General features: G+C 44.3%; 1 protein-coding gene across 2 annotated transcripts; it reads right to left on the bottom strand.

Moving 5' to 3' along the window:
* Positions 1 to 352: 352 nt before the first annotated feature.
* Positions 353 to 13727, bottom strand: IFNGR2 (interferon gamma receptor 2). Of its 2 annotated transcripts, none has more exons than XM_037376379.1 (7): positions 13476 to 13727; positions 9236 to 9362; positions 8583 to 8758; positions 6482 to 6627; positions 5085 to 5238; positions 3803 to 3957; positions 353 to 1438 (listed from the first exon to the last, which is right to left on the bottom strand). In XM_037376379.1, exons 1-7 carry the CDS (start codon positions 13549 to 13551, stop codon positions 1262 to 1264), a joined length of 1011 nt encoding a protein of 336 aa, XP_037232276.1. In that variant the 5' UTR covers positions 13552 to 13727; the 3' UTR covers positions 353 to 1261. The 2 variants fall into 2 exon arrangements, with proteins under 2 accessions (XP_037232276.1, XP_037232277.1); XM_037376380.1 differs by lacking the exon at positions 13476 to 13727 and adding an exon at positions 12839 to 12996.
* Positions 13728 to 15366: the final 1639 nt, after the last annotated feature.

The following is a 15366-nucleotide window of genomic DNA, read 5'->3' as shown; positions in this document are numbered from 1 at the left end:
CAGACTTCAAGTATCACTAAGTCTTCAGATAACTACATTTGTTAGCGTGTTGCCTGATCACAAGTGACTAGATTAGTTCTATGAGAAAACAACCTCATAAAGCTTTTGGAAAAAAAAGTTACTGATTTTACATGCAGTCCTGTATATTCCTGGAAGGGGTGGAACAGCATTACCTCAGCTAACCCACAGCTCTGACAGCGACCAGGTTTCATTAAGAGACCTAGGTAACTTGAACAAGTCATTTGCAAATAAACAAGCATATTTATGCTTGGATTTTTCTTTTTCCCTCCAAAACAACTTGTATCAAACCCAGGAAAAAAGTCAAACAAATAAAAACAATCTTTCTAGTACAGAAGTGGTTAATTTGTGCTTTATTAGACACCTTCTAGACCCCACAGGCTTGTGATGTGAGGGTTAACAACTTCTGCTTCTGCAACCAGAACCCTCAGTCAACTTCCATTTGCAGGATAATCTGATAGTCAACAAGTGATTTTAGTGTCTGATAATTATTGATACATGTTATATAAATTCTGAGCAAAGTTATCTTAAAAGTTTGTTTTGCTGTGGAGAGTGACTGTCTCACTGCAGGAGCAGAAGATTAATGCTTCTCATGAATGTGTTAGGAGGCAGATGTTAGGAAGTCCTTCTTGGAGCAGTTCTTTGCACAGGTTCATGTTGAGGGAAGTACTATAAAAATGACAGCCTAAAGAAATTTTATCTGGAGGGAAGAAGCTGCCACAGAAAACTGCATGTACTTAAAATGATTCAGAAAAGCATACTAGGGTGGATATAATATACGTTGAGTGCTAACAGACTGCACAAATATGGCAACAAAACAAAAGCCATTATAAAAGTAATTCACGGTGCAATTATTCATCACTGAAAAATTTTAGGTTGTTCTATATCCTACCATAAAGTGCCATTACTTCTCAAAGCTTTATTTCAGTTTGAGCTGGGAAATATGATGATGTCAATATAACAGTTTTAAAACTGTCTGTTTGCAGGCAATTTAGTGTTCATTTCCCTTTCGTGCTCCACCTTTGAAGTCCGTTTGGCAGAACACAGCTGCTGTTGTAGCTCTGCAAAAGCCATTTAAACAAAGGCTCCGCGCTAGTCTCAGGAAGCAGCATCTCACTCAGGATTTGTCAGTGGCCGTATTTTGTCCAGAGCTCGTCATCTGTCCTGCCAGCAGCCACACGGCATCGCTCACAGGCAGGAGCTTCTGCAAAGGTGTGGTACAGCACTCTCACGAGGGTGCCGCTTAGGTGACTTCACTGCCACTGCAGACACTTTGTGAATGATGAGCTCGACCATCCAAACTGCTGCCACAGGTTTGGCTTCCTTCTCCACAAGATACAACAGATAAGGAATCGTGGAGATCATCCTCGGCATAATTGTCCAACCCCTCTAAAACAGGCATGCTAGGGTCCTTCAAATACTGGAAAAAGCCAGAAACAACAGTTTAGGTATCTATCCACAAAACAGATGTATTAGAAATTACAAAGACAGAGCAGGTATCACCACCTATAGGCAAACTGCTTCAGACCAGAATTCACAGTGAAAATTAAAAATACCTTATTTCTGTGGGGGGGGGGGGGGGAAAAAATCAGTTGTGCAAGCATCCATTTAAGTGAGTTAAAGGAGCCTGCATTTCCTTTTTTTTTTTTTTTTTTTTTTTTTACTAAATTTTGGCTAATACTCTTTTCATGTTTAAGCAAATTCCCACTTGTTAAGAACAAACCATAGAGAAAACTCTTCTCTGTTACACAGCTGGGGACATAATCCTCCAACTGCAGGAATCTAGTGACTGACAGCTTGGCTAAAGCACTAACAGAGCAAACGAGATCTAAGATTTGGTTTGCTCAGTGTCAGGCAAGTCCAGTCTGCATCTGTTACTGTTACCAGAAAACTCCAGTGGCATTCTTCTCTTGTAGTTACTTTTTGCTTTGACTTCCTCTGCTCCCCTTTCCTCCAGAATTAAGTCCTCAGCTTTACAATGAGTGAATAATCAAAGAAAGGAGCATTAGAATAAAATGTAGGCCACAGCTTTCTGTTCTTTCTGCCCCACCCCCCCATACTCTCCTTATCACCAAGCTGATCTTGTGTTTCACTGGGAATTTAAGCCATCTATCACTTCATGTACTGAAAAACAACAACAAAAAATCATCTGCCACCACTCTTCCCTTGATTTGAAAAAATAAAATGTCTGGAACACAGACACTTTTGCACTGGTAAGAGACTGATGTCGCTTGTAATTTTACTCAAAAGCTTGTTCTGTACTGCAGGAGGTTCATAATCTGGCTGAGACAGGACCGCAGCTCGACTTGAGCTGTTGTGGGATAAAATTAACCTTAGTTTCGATTAAGGCACCACTTCCTCTGTAACCATAGCAAGGCTAACGAGCAACAGGATTATTTTTTCAGGCATCTTAAATGTTTCATATGGGAACCTCAAAAACATCCACTTCAGCAAATTCAAGACACTATGTGGCTTTGCTATGTGAAGGCGTTTCTGCAGCAGAACTGCTCCCTATAACTCAGGCACCAGAAGCTTAGATCCTTTTGTAAAAGAAGGAAGCATGTGGTTTTTTTCTGAAAATCTAGAAGAGTACATATGGTATTACCTTAAAATAATCAGTTTTAAGAGGAGAACCCCCAAGCTGGTTGATCCCCTTCTGAAACACGTATATCTTATTTTAAAATCAAAATAAATGTTTTGCCCAAAAGCAGGCTCACCATTGTTCAAAGAGTACCTGCTCTTGCTGCATGTTTTCTAGATTAATACAATTAACTCCAGAACACAATGACAGACTCTATTCTTGCAAGTCCTTTGCATGAAATGCTGCACTATTTTAATACACTGTACAAGGATTAATTTTTTTTCCTATGTGAGATTTGCTTGATATGCGATACAGCTGTCTCCAATGAGCCTCCATGAAACGGAAGCTGTGTAAGCATGAAGAAAGAAAATTTACTCAAGGCTCTGCAGAAAGTCTGGGTTCATTCACCCATACATCTGTAAAAGTCTGGAAAAACAGCTCCACAATCACAGAACTACCAGAGTACATAGACTACTCTGACATGCAGGTATATACAGAGAAATACACCTAAAAAAACTGCAAACAAATACAAGCTTTTAAAAATATGGAATGTTTACTGAACAAGAACTTTTAAATCAACAACTTCACTAAAGACTACTTCCTGTTTTAAAAGAGGAAGATGAACAGGACTGAAACAACTGTTTAGTACAGAAATGTGTGAGCTATAAGGAAAAAAAAAATCCCAGGATGACTTTTTCATCTGAGTAACCTACAAGGAAAAAAAAAGCCCAAGGACATTCTCCTAGGTGGTCCATCGTCTTCAAGTCAGTCCTTGCAATTAATCAGTATTTGCTTTTCCATATTCGATTTCCAATCAGAGACCTAGGTTCCAAGTACATGCTCTGCAGCACAAAAAAGCTTTTTTCTTAAAGTGAGCAACTGTTTCAGGCCTGATGACTTAGATAAGCAAAGAAAGGGGTGGACAAGGGGTAGTCAAGGAACAGAGAATCTTACTCCAGTTTCATAACAGGATTACGGCAGCATTTGTATCTTAGTGCAGAGAAAAACAAATCCGTTGAGTAAGAGAGGAACAAAGTGGGAGATCATAGGTGAGAAAAGAACAGTTTACACTGAGTCAACAATTGTTTGTATCTATTTCTGTTACGCAACAACTAGCTTTGTTCATATTCACTCCAAGACCGCTGCTGTCTTTTATAGGGGGAGTGGGGCAGGAGGAAAGAAACAAAAAATGTCTACACATACCTCTTCAAAGTGTGATGGGATTTCTAGAGGTGGCTGAGAACAATATTTAATTGTTTTGTGGTATTTCCACAGAAGAAGCAAACCAACTGCCACCAGACTTACAAAAAGCAACACCAACAGAAGTACTAGTATACTATACCCAGCTCTGGTTGCCTCTGAAAAAGAAAAAAAAAAGCAACAAACAAAACCCACAAAAAACCCCATGTATGTACATATGGTAGGTTCATATTTATACATCATCAAATGTAAAACAACATACAGCAAGCTGACATTTACACTTTGATTACCAAGTATAGTAATTCCCAAGGCTAAGATCACAACCCTACTACAGATGCACTCTGAACACCGGTGTTCAGAAGTAGCTTGTTTTGTGACTCCACGTTGAAGTCACCAGCTCCCACGAGCTTCCTTCCACCCCTTAATCACGCAGCCTAAGGCAAAGCTTCTACTGTACATGCTAGCAGGGCAAATGCAGAGCTGGAGGAATCGCCGCTGGCGGGCAGAGAGCCCGTGGGGAATGCAATCTGTCTTTCCACCCTCCTGTTGTCAGCAAGGGTCATTAATGCCAGGGGCTTCTCTTCCAGAACATGCATCACCTTTCTGCAAAGGGAGCATCAGAGACTCCAACATCACAGCTCAGGGGCTTGTGATCACGTACTTGGTCAACACTACCCGGGAGGTCAGCTCCTGTGGGGCTTCCGAAACTGCATCAGCATGTTTCACCTACACATCTTCAAGCGTGTTCAAAGCATGCTAACAATCGGTTGTACCTGTGTGCTGGCGATCAAGAGAGGGACAAACTCCCATTACCTTGCACACACCCTCTCCTCCCCTCACCCTCTCTATCTTGGACAAAAACAAGGAGCTTTAAATGTCGGAGGAGGAAGCAGGTGAAAGAGGAGAGGGACATTCCTGTCCTGCAGGAGGCAGTTCATGAGGGAAAGGATTTGCAAGAGTAATACCATCTTCTCCATCAATGACCTCCTCCAAAGACCAAGTATGTGTATTTTCTTTCTTTGCATATTTCTAGAAAGTAATACCCATCACCCATAGTATTTATGAAGGAAAAGGACAAGGGGAAAGAGTACAACACAGACCCTCAATTAACGATTAAAAAATTCCTTATTATTTTGCCATTAATGACAATGGTGAACTACTATTGGCGGCGCTTTCTTAGCACTCCTGACAAATACGGGTATGCAAGTGCCCAGTTAAATGATCTAAGACTCATGGTCTACACTCATCCCACTATATATAAAAAACAACAAAATTTGATTTTTACCACTCATTGTAGTCCTGTGACACTCTGGGACACTTTGCAGCCCAAGCAACTGGAAATCCGAATATGTAATCAATTCTACTTGGATTCTAAAACAATAAAGTGTTAACTCCTTTAGATTTCTGATTTTGAATAGTGTACTGCTTGTCTTTGTCTCCTGTTTAAAAGGCAAGAAAAAAAAAGTGTTACTGTAAAAAACAGACCTATCTTCAACACAAATCTCCACCCCACACCCCCAGTTTAAGTTTCTCATTCAAAAAGCACAGATTTTATTTTTCATAATTCAGTTTTCCCAAACAAGAGAAGCAATGTGCTGCTGGATGCTTTGACATGGCCTCTGTAACAGCTCAGGCAGTGAGCACAATATAGGAAGTGGGAGGGAAAAAACAAGCCATGAGAAGTGCCTCCACCATCAGAGGAGACTGATGGAAGTGTAGTTCAGTGAAAAGCTTCCACCATCTTAGCTCCTTCTACTGAGAACAGCTGATGGGCAGTGCAAAATCTCCACAGTCCCCACACAGCCACCACAGCCTCTTGTGAATTTTTAACCTGTAAGGGACTAAGATAAGGGCCTCGGTGAAGCCTACAAGCATGACTTCTTGTCTGAATCTCAAGCATGAAGGTATTTTATGTGTGTCAGAAAAATACACATTGGTACAAGAGAGGAAGTAAGTGGTGGTCTTTCAGATTTAGCAAGGTCTTTGAAACAGAAAATTTCTTTAAATTATTTTTTTCTGCTTCAGTTTTTTAAACATTTGACTTCAGAATGATGGTTTGGGGTTTTTTTAGTGCAGCTTAAGCCCTCCCTTGCAACGCTAGCCTCTCAAGAACACAGTTCCCGGGGCCTCAGACAGCAGCATAAGTGCACAATGAGACCAACACCTCTAAGTCTCAGTATGAACAGGGATAGCTCATTCCAGCTGTGTCCAGCGCATGTTTCTAGCAACTCTGCCTTTCTCTGCCCTAGGAACAGGTGACATGAGGCCAAAGCAGCCTGTCACTGAAGCTACCAGCACAAACAAGCCCAGCGCAGGAAAGGAGGAAGGAGATTTCGGTTTTCCAAACTGCCTAAGCAAACTTTGGAATCTAAATGTAAATTTAAAGATATCTTTGACACTTTGTGGATTCTCTCCCTTGAACTGCAATGTGATTCAACCTTTGTTTCATATGGAGGAAAAGAAGGTGCTTTCAGAAGTTTTGTAATATGTGCAATACTTGTACAAAGACCAAATTAACTTTTTTTTCAAGACACAAAATGGTAGCCTTCACTGCTAGAGAAAAGAGTTAGTTTTCATCCTCCATTTCTGCTGTTTTGCCAAAAGACACTGCCAAGAGACACTGACTCATCTCTCTTAGTCACGAGGGCACCAAGAACAAAATAATTGAGAGAGAATTCTTACTTTTTTAGTAGTACTTGTGTTCTCCCAGTAGGACACATGATACTGAAGAAAGTCACCTGCTTCAGATCCAAAAGGGGATGTGACACTAATGAGAAGCGAGTCAGAGCTTACAATCACGCTGTTCACTTTAGGGGGCCCTATAGTAGCTGAAAATGAACACAGAAAGAACAGTGAACCTCTGGGATGCATCATACCATCTCCAGCTTTACTTAGATACTCTCAGCAAACATGCTAAACATTGACAGCTTTTTCTCAAGAAAGCAAATACATTTTCTCATCTACTTAATGCATTTAAAATGCCTACTTTACTACAAATCTAAGGAAAGAGACTTGAAAGCCTAAGAAACTAGATAATACAAAAGTTTCCTGTTAACTTTACCTGGAATATTCAGTAAATATTCACTAGAATGTATCTGAGTTTATCTGCAGTTAATGGTGATAAAATATTGGTTTGTTTGTGGTTTTTTTTATTCAAACAGCCTGATACATATTCCTTGTTCTCTAAAAAACACAGTTTGGGTCAATACATTGGAAGAGGAATAACTAGTTTCCCCCTCCTTGCTCTCATGAATCCATCTTTCCTAAATGGTAGAGGTGACGACTTCCTTTTGTGAAGTACTCTGAGGTCTAACCCATGAAAAATGTTATATAAAGTACTGTCAGTCCTAATGCATGAGACTTGTGTGATCACAGGTCATATATGGACATCAGTCATTTATCTGTTGTATCTTGACTCCTTTCACCAGTTAAGCTTTGTATTTGTAAAGCACTCCAGGATCTTAAAAAACCCACTCATGCACATACTAGTGTAATTAACAGCTGCTTGCATATTAAAGAGGGGTAACTATTAAAAGTAAAAATCAACCTTGCATGCAAACGTTGCTTATTGTACCTCAAAAAACCTAGCAGAACCTGCTGTCCACTGTTACTTTAGAGAAAACTGGTCCCCATGATCTTTATATTGGTAGAGAAATTTCAGTTTCTTTCTACTTCCTGTTGCTGTACAACTCTAAACACCTTGTTGCGTGCCCTCGCAGATTCCCAAAGCTCCCCTCTTGAGTGGGACTGATCTAAACATTAAAAGAAGAGAATACCCAACTAGTAGTCCATGGTCTCGGTGCCTAGGAACCGATCCCGAGGGCTGTCACACAAGAACTATCACATAACGTTCCTCTTGCTCTCCCAAGGAACAGACACACAAACAACTCTCCCACACCGAGCCTCTGCTTTGTCTTGTATTGCTATTAGCCCAGTGCCTTCCCAACCCCCAAAGCGTGCCACTCCTAAACAGCCCTGCATCACAAGCTACAGATACGTCAGTTGCAAACTTCAGTTCAGGATTCAGGCAAGTCCTCACCCCACACTCTCTACTATTAGAGAAAATCCAACTTTTAGAACTGAAGTCCACCAGTCCCCAGGGAATCTGGTCATGGTCATAGCAGCAGAGACTACCACTGCTCCTTGAAAGGTATGGGAGAGCTTGAGCTAAAGAGTTAATAAACCCGTTCCTCTGCTTCCTTACCATTTCAGACATATTTTTTAACTCAGTATTTACATTCTTCTAATCCTGAAACCAATCACAGCAAGGCAAAGAGCAGACCTTATACAGAACAACAATATGCTTGTTCGCACATGTAACAGGATTTAAAGTGTACTCTTGACCCTTCCGCATGTAGTCAGGACCATTTATATTTATTAGAAAAGGGATCTCTTCAATTGAAACAGGTACTTTGTACTTAGACTACCACAAATCAAGGGAGTGTATGCGTGCACGTGGCAGTGCTAAGTAGGATATAAGAAAATGGAAAACTACCAAAATAACATTGTATACAAGGCTCAGCCACCCAAGGAAACTCATCTCTTTCAATACCTGATGAAAGAGCGCATTACTAACCCTAGTACAGAAGAACTAAGTAGTATCAAATTCCTAGTGACACACTGAGGCCTTGCAGTCTTCGTTAACCAAACACCTACAATTCTCTCACTTGGCTTTTGTACATAACAGAGTCAAAAAAGTCTTGAACAGACAACAGACTTTTTTTTTTTATTTTTAAGAAACGTCCTTTAAGACAGAGACACTGAAATCATCAATAGCACTTACTGTTTCTCTCTGCCACAAATGGATCTGTTTCCACCCAGTCAGAAGTCACATGCCCTAGCTCAGCCCTCACGCGCAAAACAACAGTCCAGCGCCGCTCTTTAAGTGACCAGGGCAAACTGCATTCAGTCTGGGCGATACGGGTGCAGTTCATCTCATCCCAGTGGTTAAAGGCCCCCCTGCAATGCAAAACAAAGGACAAATAAAGTATCAGCAGAAGAGTGCAACTACCTAAAATACAATCCCTCCCACCTAGACAATTTTTGTAATAAAAGAATGTGTTACAAAGCTACCATTTTCATGCAGGTTTAATTCCACAGCCCTGGAATTTCAGCACCTGCATCTCCTCAATATCTGGGAAAAATTAAAATTAGTGAGTGAGAATTTGGTAAGGCTAAAATTGTACACGAAACTATGCAACATTTCTGGGTGCTCTTCAGGCCTTCAATCTTTTCGCAGTTTAGTGGACACATCCCAGGCTAAGAGACTGTCAGTTTTCAGAAGCGGCTTTTGGACACACATAAAAGCATCAGTAACAGACAACCCTTTCATTTCTGTGCTTATTGATTTTTAGGTTTGGGGGGATTGTTTTAAACCAATTGTGTTACTGGATTTGAACAAAATTAGTTTGGTTGTTTTTAGAACTATATACTTACGTTTTAAAATTGACTGTATATAACACCAACCCTCTATCCACTTTAACAGGAGACCACCTCAGCACACTATGAAAGTTATAGGAATAAATCATCACATCCTTCGGTGCCAGTAAATGGGAAGAAGATTCTAAAGTAAGAAGAGGAAACCAAATAATTATTGAAACATTCAACTACACAGTAACTAACTTTTGGTCTCCACATGCTGTCATCATACATTACATTTTCACCATTTTGCGGGCAAAACCATTCCTCCTCGTTCTGTTTCTAGGTGCACTAGTACCAATACATTTAAGTATTGCTGCTACCCACAAAGCACTGAATTGCAACTTATTGCCTTTATTTTTTCCATACAGAACACAGCACTGAAAGTACCAAGTCCAGCACAAAACAATAAACCCCACGCAGCTCCCCCATGAAATTATTAATTAAGGTCTACAGCCACTTATCATCACAGAAGCTCATCTGTTTCAATGGTCTGCATCTCACATTTTACTATGTTAACGACTTGCAACATGTTTTCCCTGACCATTTGCCTCCTGCTAAGCTGTTTGAAAATGTCGAGGTCACTTCACTGAAACTTTCAAAGAAACAGGTGAAGGGGGGAAAAAAAAGGCATTCTCATACTTAAACATTCACAAATACATGGTGTGCTGTTCTACTTGCAAGCCTAAAGTTTCATCACTTTTGAAATAGAACTCACAAAACAGAGGACAGAAACTTCTGTTAGAGAGTGCCTTCTACTAGTAGGAACGTCCACCCAAATTCGGTCAAGTTATAAACTCCTGGGGGTTAACAAAGACTGCAGCCACTCTGAGCAGCTTGGCAGGAGGTCAGCAACACAGAAGCGGAGAGCCAACAGTTGTGTCTCCAGTACAGGGGAAGAACCACTCCCCTGCTGGCCTGAGCAGAGCTGAGGAGGAAGTTGTCTATTGGGACTGGAGCACAGCCAAAGGCCAGGCACCGAGCTGGGGGCAGAGGGACAGAAAAACCAAATGGAGGGTGGGAGGGCAGATCACCAAAAGGCAGAGAACCAAGGGCTGGGGAAATGGGGGTGGGTGAAGTACAGGAAGGCAGATGAGAAAGAAGTTAAGTGGAAGAGCAGCTGGCGGGAGATGTTAGCTGGCAAACTGGGCAAAACAGCAGGCTGGAGAACCAAAAAACACTGAAAGACAAGGAGACCAACAGCAAGGAATTGGGATAGCCAAAAGAGACTAAGATTAAGAGAAGTAGGCTGAGGCAAGGAATACAGGAAAACACAGTTACCTAAATGCCTTTAAAACCAGAAAAGCCTTGCATTTTTAACCACAGCACTGCAGTCACTCAGGTGGGAAGGCCAGTCCAAGCCCCTGCCCCAAGCAGGGCCAGCTCTGGCATCAAACCAAGCTGCTCAGTTTTCTCCAGGCAGGTCACAGAACCTCCGAGGACAGAGCCTGCACAGCCATGCTGGGCAACAGCTTCACTGCCTGCCTGCCCTATGAGGGAAAAAGGTTCAGGTTTCCTTCTACACTTGACTTTTATTTCTCCATGTAGTAAACATACTGGGGCAACAGCTGCTGAGCTCAAAACAGACTGTGACAAGAGATTATATGATATCCAATGTGATAAGATTTCTTTTTTTGTTGTTCTTAAGACAATAAAATATCGTCTGTTTATTTTTACATAAATAAAATCAAAAGATCAAGCGCTTAAGCTAAATTCTGGCCCCATCCTTCTTTCGGAATATGGAGATAATGTTAAAAAGTTTTCTCTTTTATTTCTAGTGCTGTGTAACAAAGCCAGATGTAAAAAGCACACTGATGCTGACAGCACTATCTTTCAGAAGAGGCCTCAGGCCAGGCTCTTAACATCCTCCAAGCGCAGGAAAGAGATGATACAAATCTTTATAAACCTGCGTTGAACCCTAAGCCCAAAATACAAAATAACTAGCTAAGCTCTCAAAGTTTTAATTACATATTTTACTAATTCCTTAGCTTCACCTTTTAAGCAGTGCTCTTAAGTAAACACATATCGCCTTAGGCTACAGGCCAATCATTCAGCTTTGCAAACCTATTTGAGATTCCTTACAGTTACAAAGGCTACCTAAACCATTAATCTCTGGTGTATTTTAAAGGCTAACAAGTAGCCTTTTCTTCATTCAAGAAAAGTTTTCACCGTCCAGTCATGCATATTCTTTCTTGCACTCTCACTGCTGGTCTAGCATGTGGCAAGGTATCTCACACCATCAGTAATCTGTGCACTCAGACATCCACTATAAACTAATTTTACAAAATTCAAGAAACCCCTCAGAACAAAACACAAGCACTGGTGTTCTCTTTTCTTCTCTCCCTCTCTCTCTCTCTCAAAAAAAAAAAAAAAAAAAAAGGAAAAAGAAATGAAGAATGAGGGCAGCTAGTTCCACCTCCTCAGTCAGGCCTACACACCGATTATTTTGCCTTATATTAGCATTCAGAAACAGATTATTTCCCCTACCAGCTTCAAAAACACTGCAAAAGTTATCAGATCTATGACTGTAGTTGATCCTCAAGATGCTGTGTGCCACAAGGCATTTACTGCTGCACTGAGCATCTGGTCTCATAGCACACCATGGGAAAACATACGTATTTCAGTTAGATATCTCAACCTGGCAAAGGAAGTTACTTACATTTCTGAAATCACAAAATGAACTCCTTAACGATTTTTAGTTTGTATGACCCAAAGTAACAAGATGCACTCTTCAGAAAAAAGCACCTACATATGCAAGTATCCTAGAAAACCAAAACTACCTAGGTCAGGGAAAGGTACAAATGCCTTGTCCTTTGTTTTCATCTGGAAGGTGGTCTTGCTGAACCAGTTCTTCTAAGGCATCTGCCAAACACTGCTCAGATTGTTTTTTCCTGATGCATAGACTTTCTGACTCTTCAAGCCACAAGTCAAAGCTTTCACAGAGCAGAGTGTGAAGCCACAAGCTACACTGAGTGAAAGCTGCTCAGCTTGGTCTAGCCATCAGTTTTGCAGCCTCCATTCCTGATCCTGAATGGTTACTGATCCCTTCCCCTGCATCTGCCTGAGCACACATCGTTTTCCTAAATGGGCAAAAAAGAAGTCTGGGGTTTTTTTTGGATGGACTTTTGCTGTTCTAGTGCAGCAAACTGGCTTCTTATACTGTCAGACAAGCACCAAAGCCTGCAAAAGGTGAACAGCAGAAGCCTGTGGCTAGGTGGGGACATGCGACGACAGCTGGCTATTCATTTGGCTTTGATTTTAGCATCTCCATTCGCAACAGAAGAAACACAACACACCATGCCTGTGAAAAAGTGCAGAGGGGGAGGGGGCCCCACGCTCAAGCCCAACACCAGAATGGCTCCCTGTGAAATCCCACTGATGCCGATGGGATGGGACTGGGCAACACGGACTGCAGCAGGTCCCTCAAACCACCCATGGGCATTCGGGCTCCCAAGTCTGGCCACGGACTGCAGGCCTGGAACAGCAGCTACCCCAGAGAGCCGGGGAGCCTCGTCAGGCTCCCCTGCCAGGCCCTGGCACGCGCGAGGGAGCATGGCAGCAGGCATGCCGAGCTCACGGAGGCACACGCCTGCCCCAGCAAGGACCACGCCGCACACTTACCTCATTCAGAACATGTCACAGCAGCTCTTCCCACTTGCCGGAATACATACAGAAGCCAGGATTATACCCTCTGACTCTGAGACAGCTATAGCTCAGACCTGGCCTGAAGAGCAACACACGCACACACACCCCTTACGGCAAGAAATTTACATCGAAGCCTAAAGCCAATCCCACCTAAACTGTCAATTCACAAAACCAAACGGAGGAGGCTGTTGCGCGGGTACCACATCAACAACTTACACCGCACCAGTCCCGCCCGGGGCTGCACCCAGGGCCGCACCCGGGCCTCTCGCACAGCGGCGCCGGTTCCGGGCCGCGCTGCCTGCAGCCGCCTGCGGGCCGGCCCGGGCGCCGGCGGCAGCCCCGGCGCCGGCTGGACAAAGCCGGCCTTGCTCTGCTCCAGCGGGCCGGGCGAGGAAAGGGGAAACTCGCGGCAGCCCTGTTCGCATCCCCCCCCGCGGCTCCGGCACCCGCCGGGGCTGCTTCAGGCCTCCAGGGCCGCCTCAGCCCGGGCCCTCACCTCACCTCACCTCACGGGCCGCCGCCGCCCGGCCGGAAGCCCGTGGGGAGGAGGCGCGGAGAGAGGCGCCGGCTGGGCGGCGGTGGCAGCCGCCAGCCCCCCCTCCGCAGCACCTACCTGCGCCCGAGGCCCGCAGCAAGCCCAGGAGGAGGAAGAGACGGAGGAGGCAGAGGCGCGGCACCCGACACGGCATGGCCCGGCCGGCAGAGCCCCGTCGCCCAGCCCCGCTCGCCGCCAGAGGCTGCTCGCCTGAGGCTGGCCCGGCGGCGGGCAGGCCTGGCAGGGCCGCCTCACGCCCGCGGCCCGGCCCCTCGGCTGCGCCTGCTGACGGCGAGCGGGGCGGCCGCTCCCTCCTGGTCCCGCTCCGCCTTCGCCTCCACCCCCGCCTACGGGGGGCTGAGCCCGCCCTCGGCGCCGCCTGGCGCGCTGCGGGGGCCGGGGTGGCTGCGGGCGAGTGGCGGCGGCGCCCGCTCCGGGCTGGGCCATGGGCCGCGGCGTGGCCCCGCGGCCTGCTCGGCCCGGCTTGGCCCTGCCCTGCCCGGCCCGGCCCGGCCCGGCGCGGCCCGGCGCGGCGGGGGTCCTGCTGTCACCGCCGCATGCGGCGGGGCCGGGAGCTGCCTGCGCGGTTATGGAGTGTGGTTGATGTGGAAAAATCTTTCCATTAAAGTGGTTCAAGTTCCCCGGCTTTCTCTGGCTGCGTCTAGCACCAACCCGTGGTTAAGCCTAACCACATACCTTCCACAGGGCATTGCGATTAAAAAATGTGGAGGTGATGCCGGGGGACAGCGTTCCTCCCAGATTACTACTATTGTAATAGAACGACAGCTTATTTTAAAATTCACTAGGCAGGGGTCTGTTGTTTTTAAGAGCTTTGACACTACTTCAGACAAAAGTGCCATAAAGCGGAGGAGTGTTTCATATGTCTCCTGAATAAAGTCAAATACTATTAAACTCTCTTATATTAGTACAAGGTTGGGCAGTCATCAGAACTATGACTGGCAGAACCACCAACAGAGGAAACCATGCAGAGTTAGGGTACTTAAGGCATCTTTAATTAATATTAATAAAGATGATGTTTGGCCACCTGAAGGCTCCCTGAGCAAAGTTTACACCACTGCCGTTGGATTTCTGACAAAAGGAAAGCAGGCAAGTACAGCAAGAGTATCTTGCATTCAGAGCACTAGGTAAGGACTGGGCAGCTTTGATTTCTGAGTAAGATTGGATGAATCACTTGATTTCACTGTAGTTCAGCTCTTCCTCAACCAACAGAGAGATTCCTCCCTTTCTCTTAGCCCTTTATGGCCTGCTCTTACCAACTGCAAGCTTTCAGGGCGAAGATCCTCCTTTTGCAGGGAGGTACAGTAATAAAGCTGGTCAGAATCTCAGTCAAAGCTTTTTAACACTGACACAAATGATAAAAGCTAGAAAAGAGTATAAACAAAAGTGGGGGTGGGGGTTGGGAGGAAGCAAATGCTGGAAAGACAACTGGTTGGTTGGTGATTGTCAAAATAACGCAGCCTAGAAGAGGGTGGTAGAGATTAAAGTAATTCAGTTAGAGACCAAGCCTGTTTTCTCTGCACTTAACATGCCTGACCTCTTTTTGAACCCTTCTGGGAAAAGTGACTCAACTCTCTCAGTTGAGCAACTGAGCTCTACCGAAACCCTCCACTCCACAAGCTTCTCTTTGGGATTTCCCCAGTGCCAGGCCTGTGCTGAGACACAGATCCTTCAATAGTGATGTCTGAAAACAGCAGAGGAATTCAGTCACACACTGTTAGCATGATTTGTGAAGCATTTCTGGTGACAGGTAGCCAAGCAGGTAGCTGGGAAAGCCATTGGCAATTTCCAAGTATGAAATTTAAATCAGAACAGCATGTCCAGAAGGCATGTTAATTTTGGTGGCATCTCTAATTCACACATTCACAGAGGAAACTTAGTTATGTTAAAGAACAAGTCAAAACATGAATTCTGAAGCGGGGTTCCCCTCTACCCTTGCACTGAAAGACAC

Source organism: Falco rusticolus, chromosome 2 (assembly GCF_015220075.1).
Source record: "Falco rusticolus isolate bFalRus1 chromosome 2, bFalRus1.pri, whole genome shotgun sequence".
Taxonomy (NCBI): Eukaryota; Metazoa; Chordata; class Aves; order Falconiformes; family Falconidae; genus Falco; species Falco rusticolus.
The sequence above is the reverse complement of the archived record's forward strand: the minus strand, read 5'-3'. Positions and strand labels throughout refer to the sequence as shown.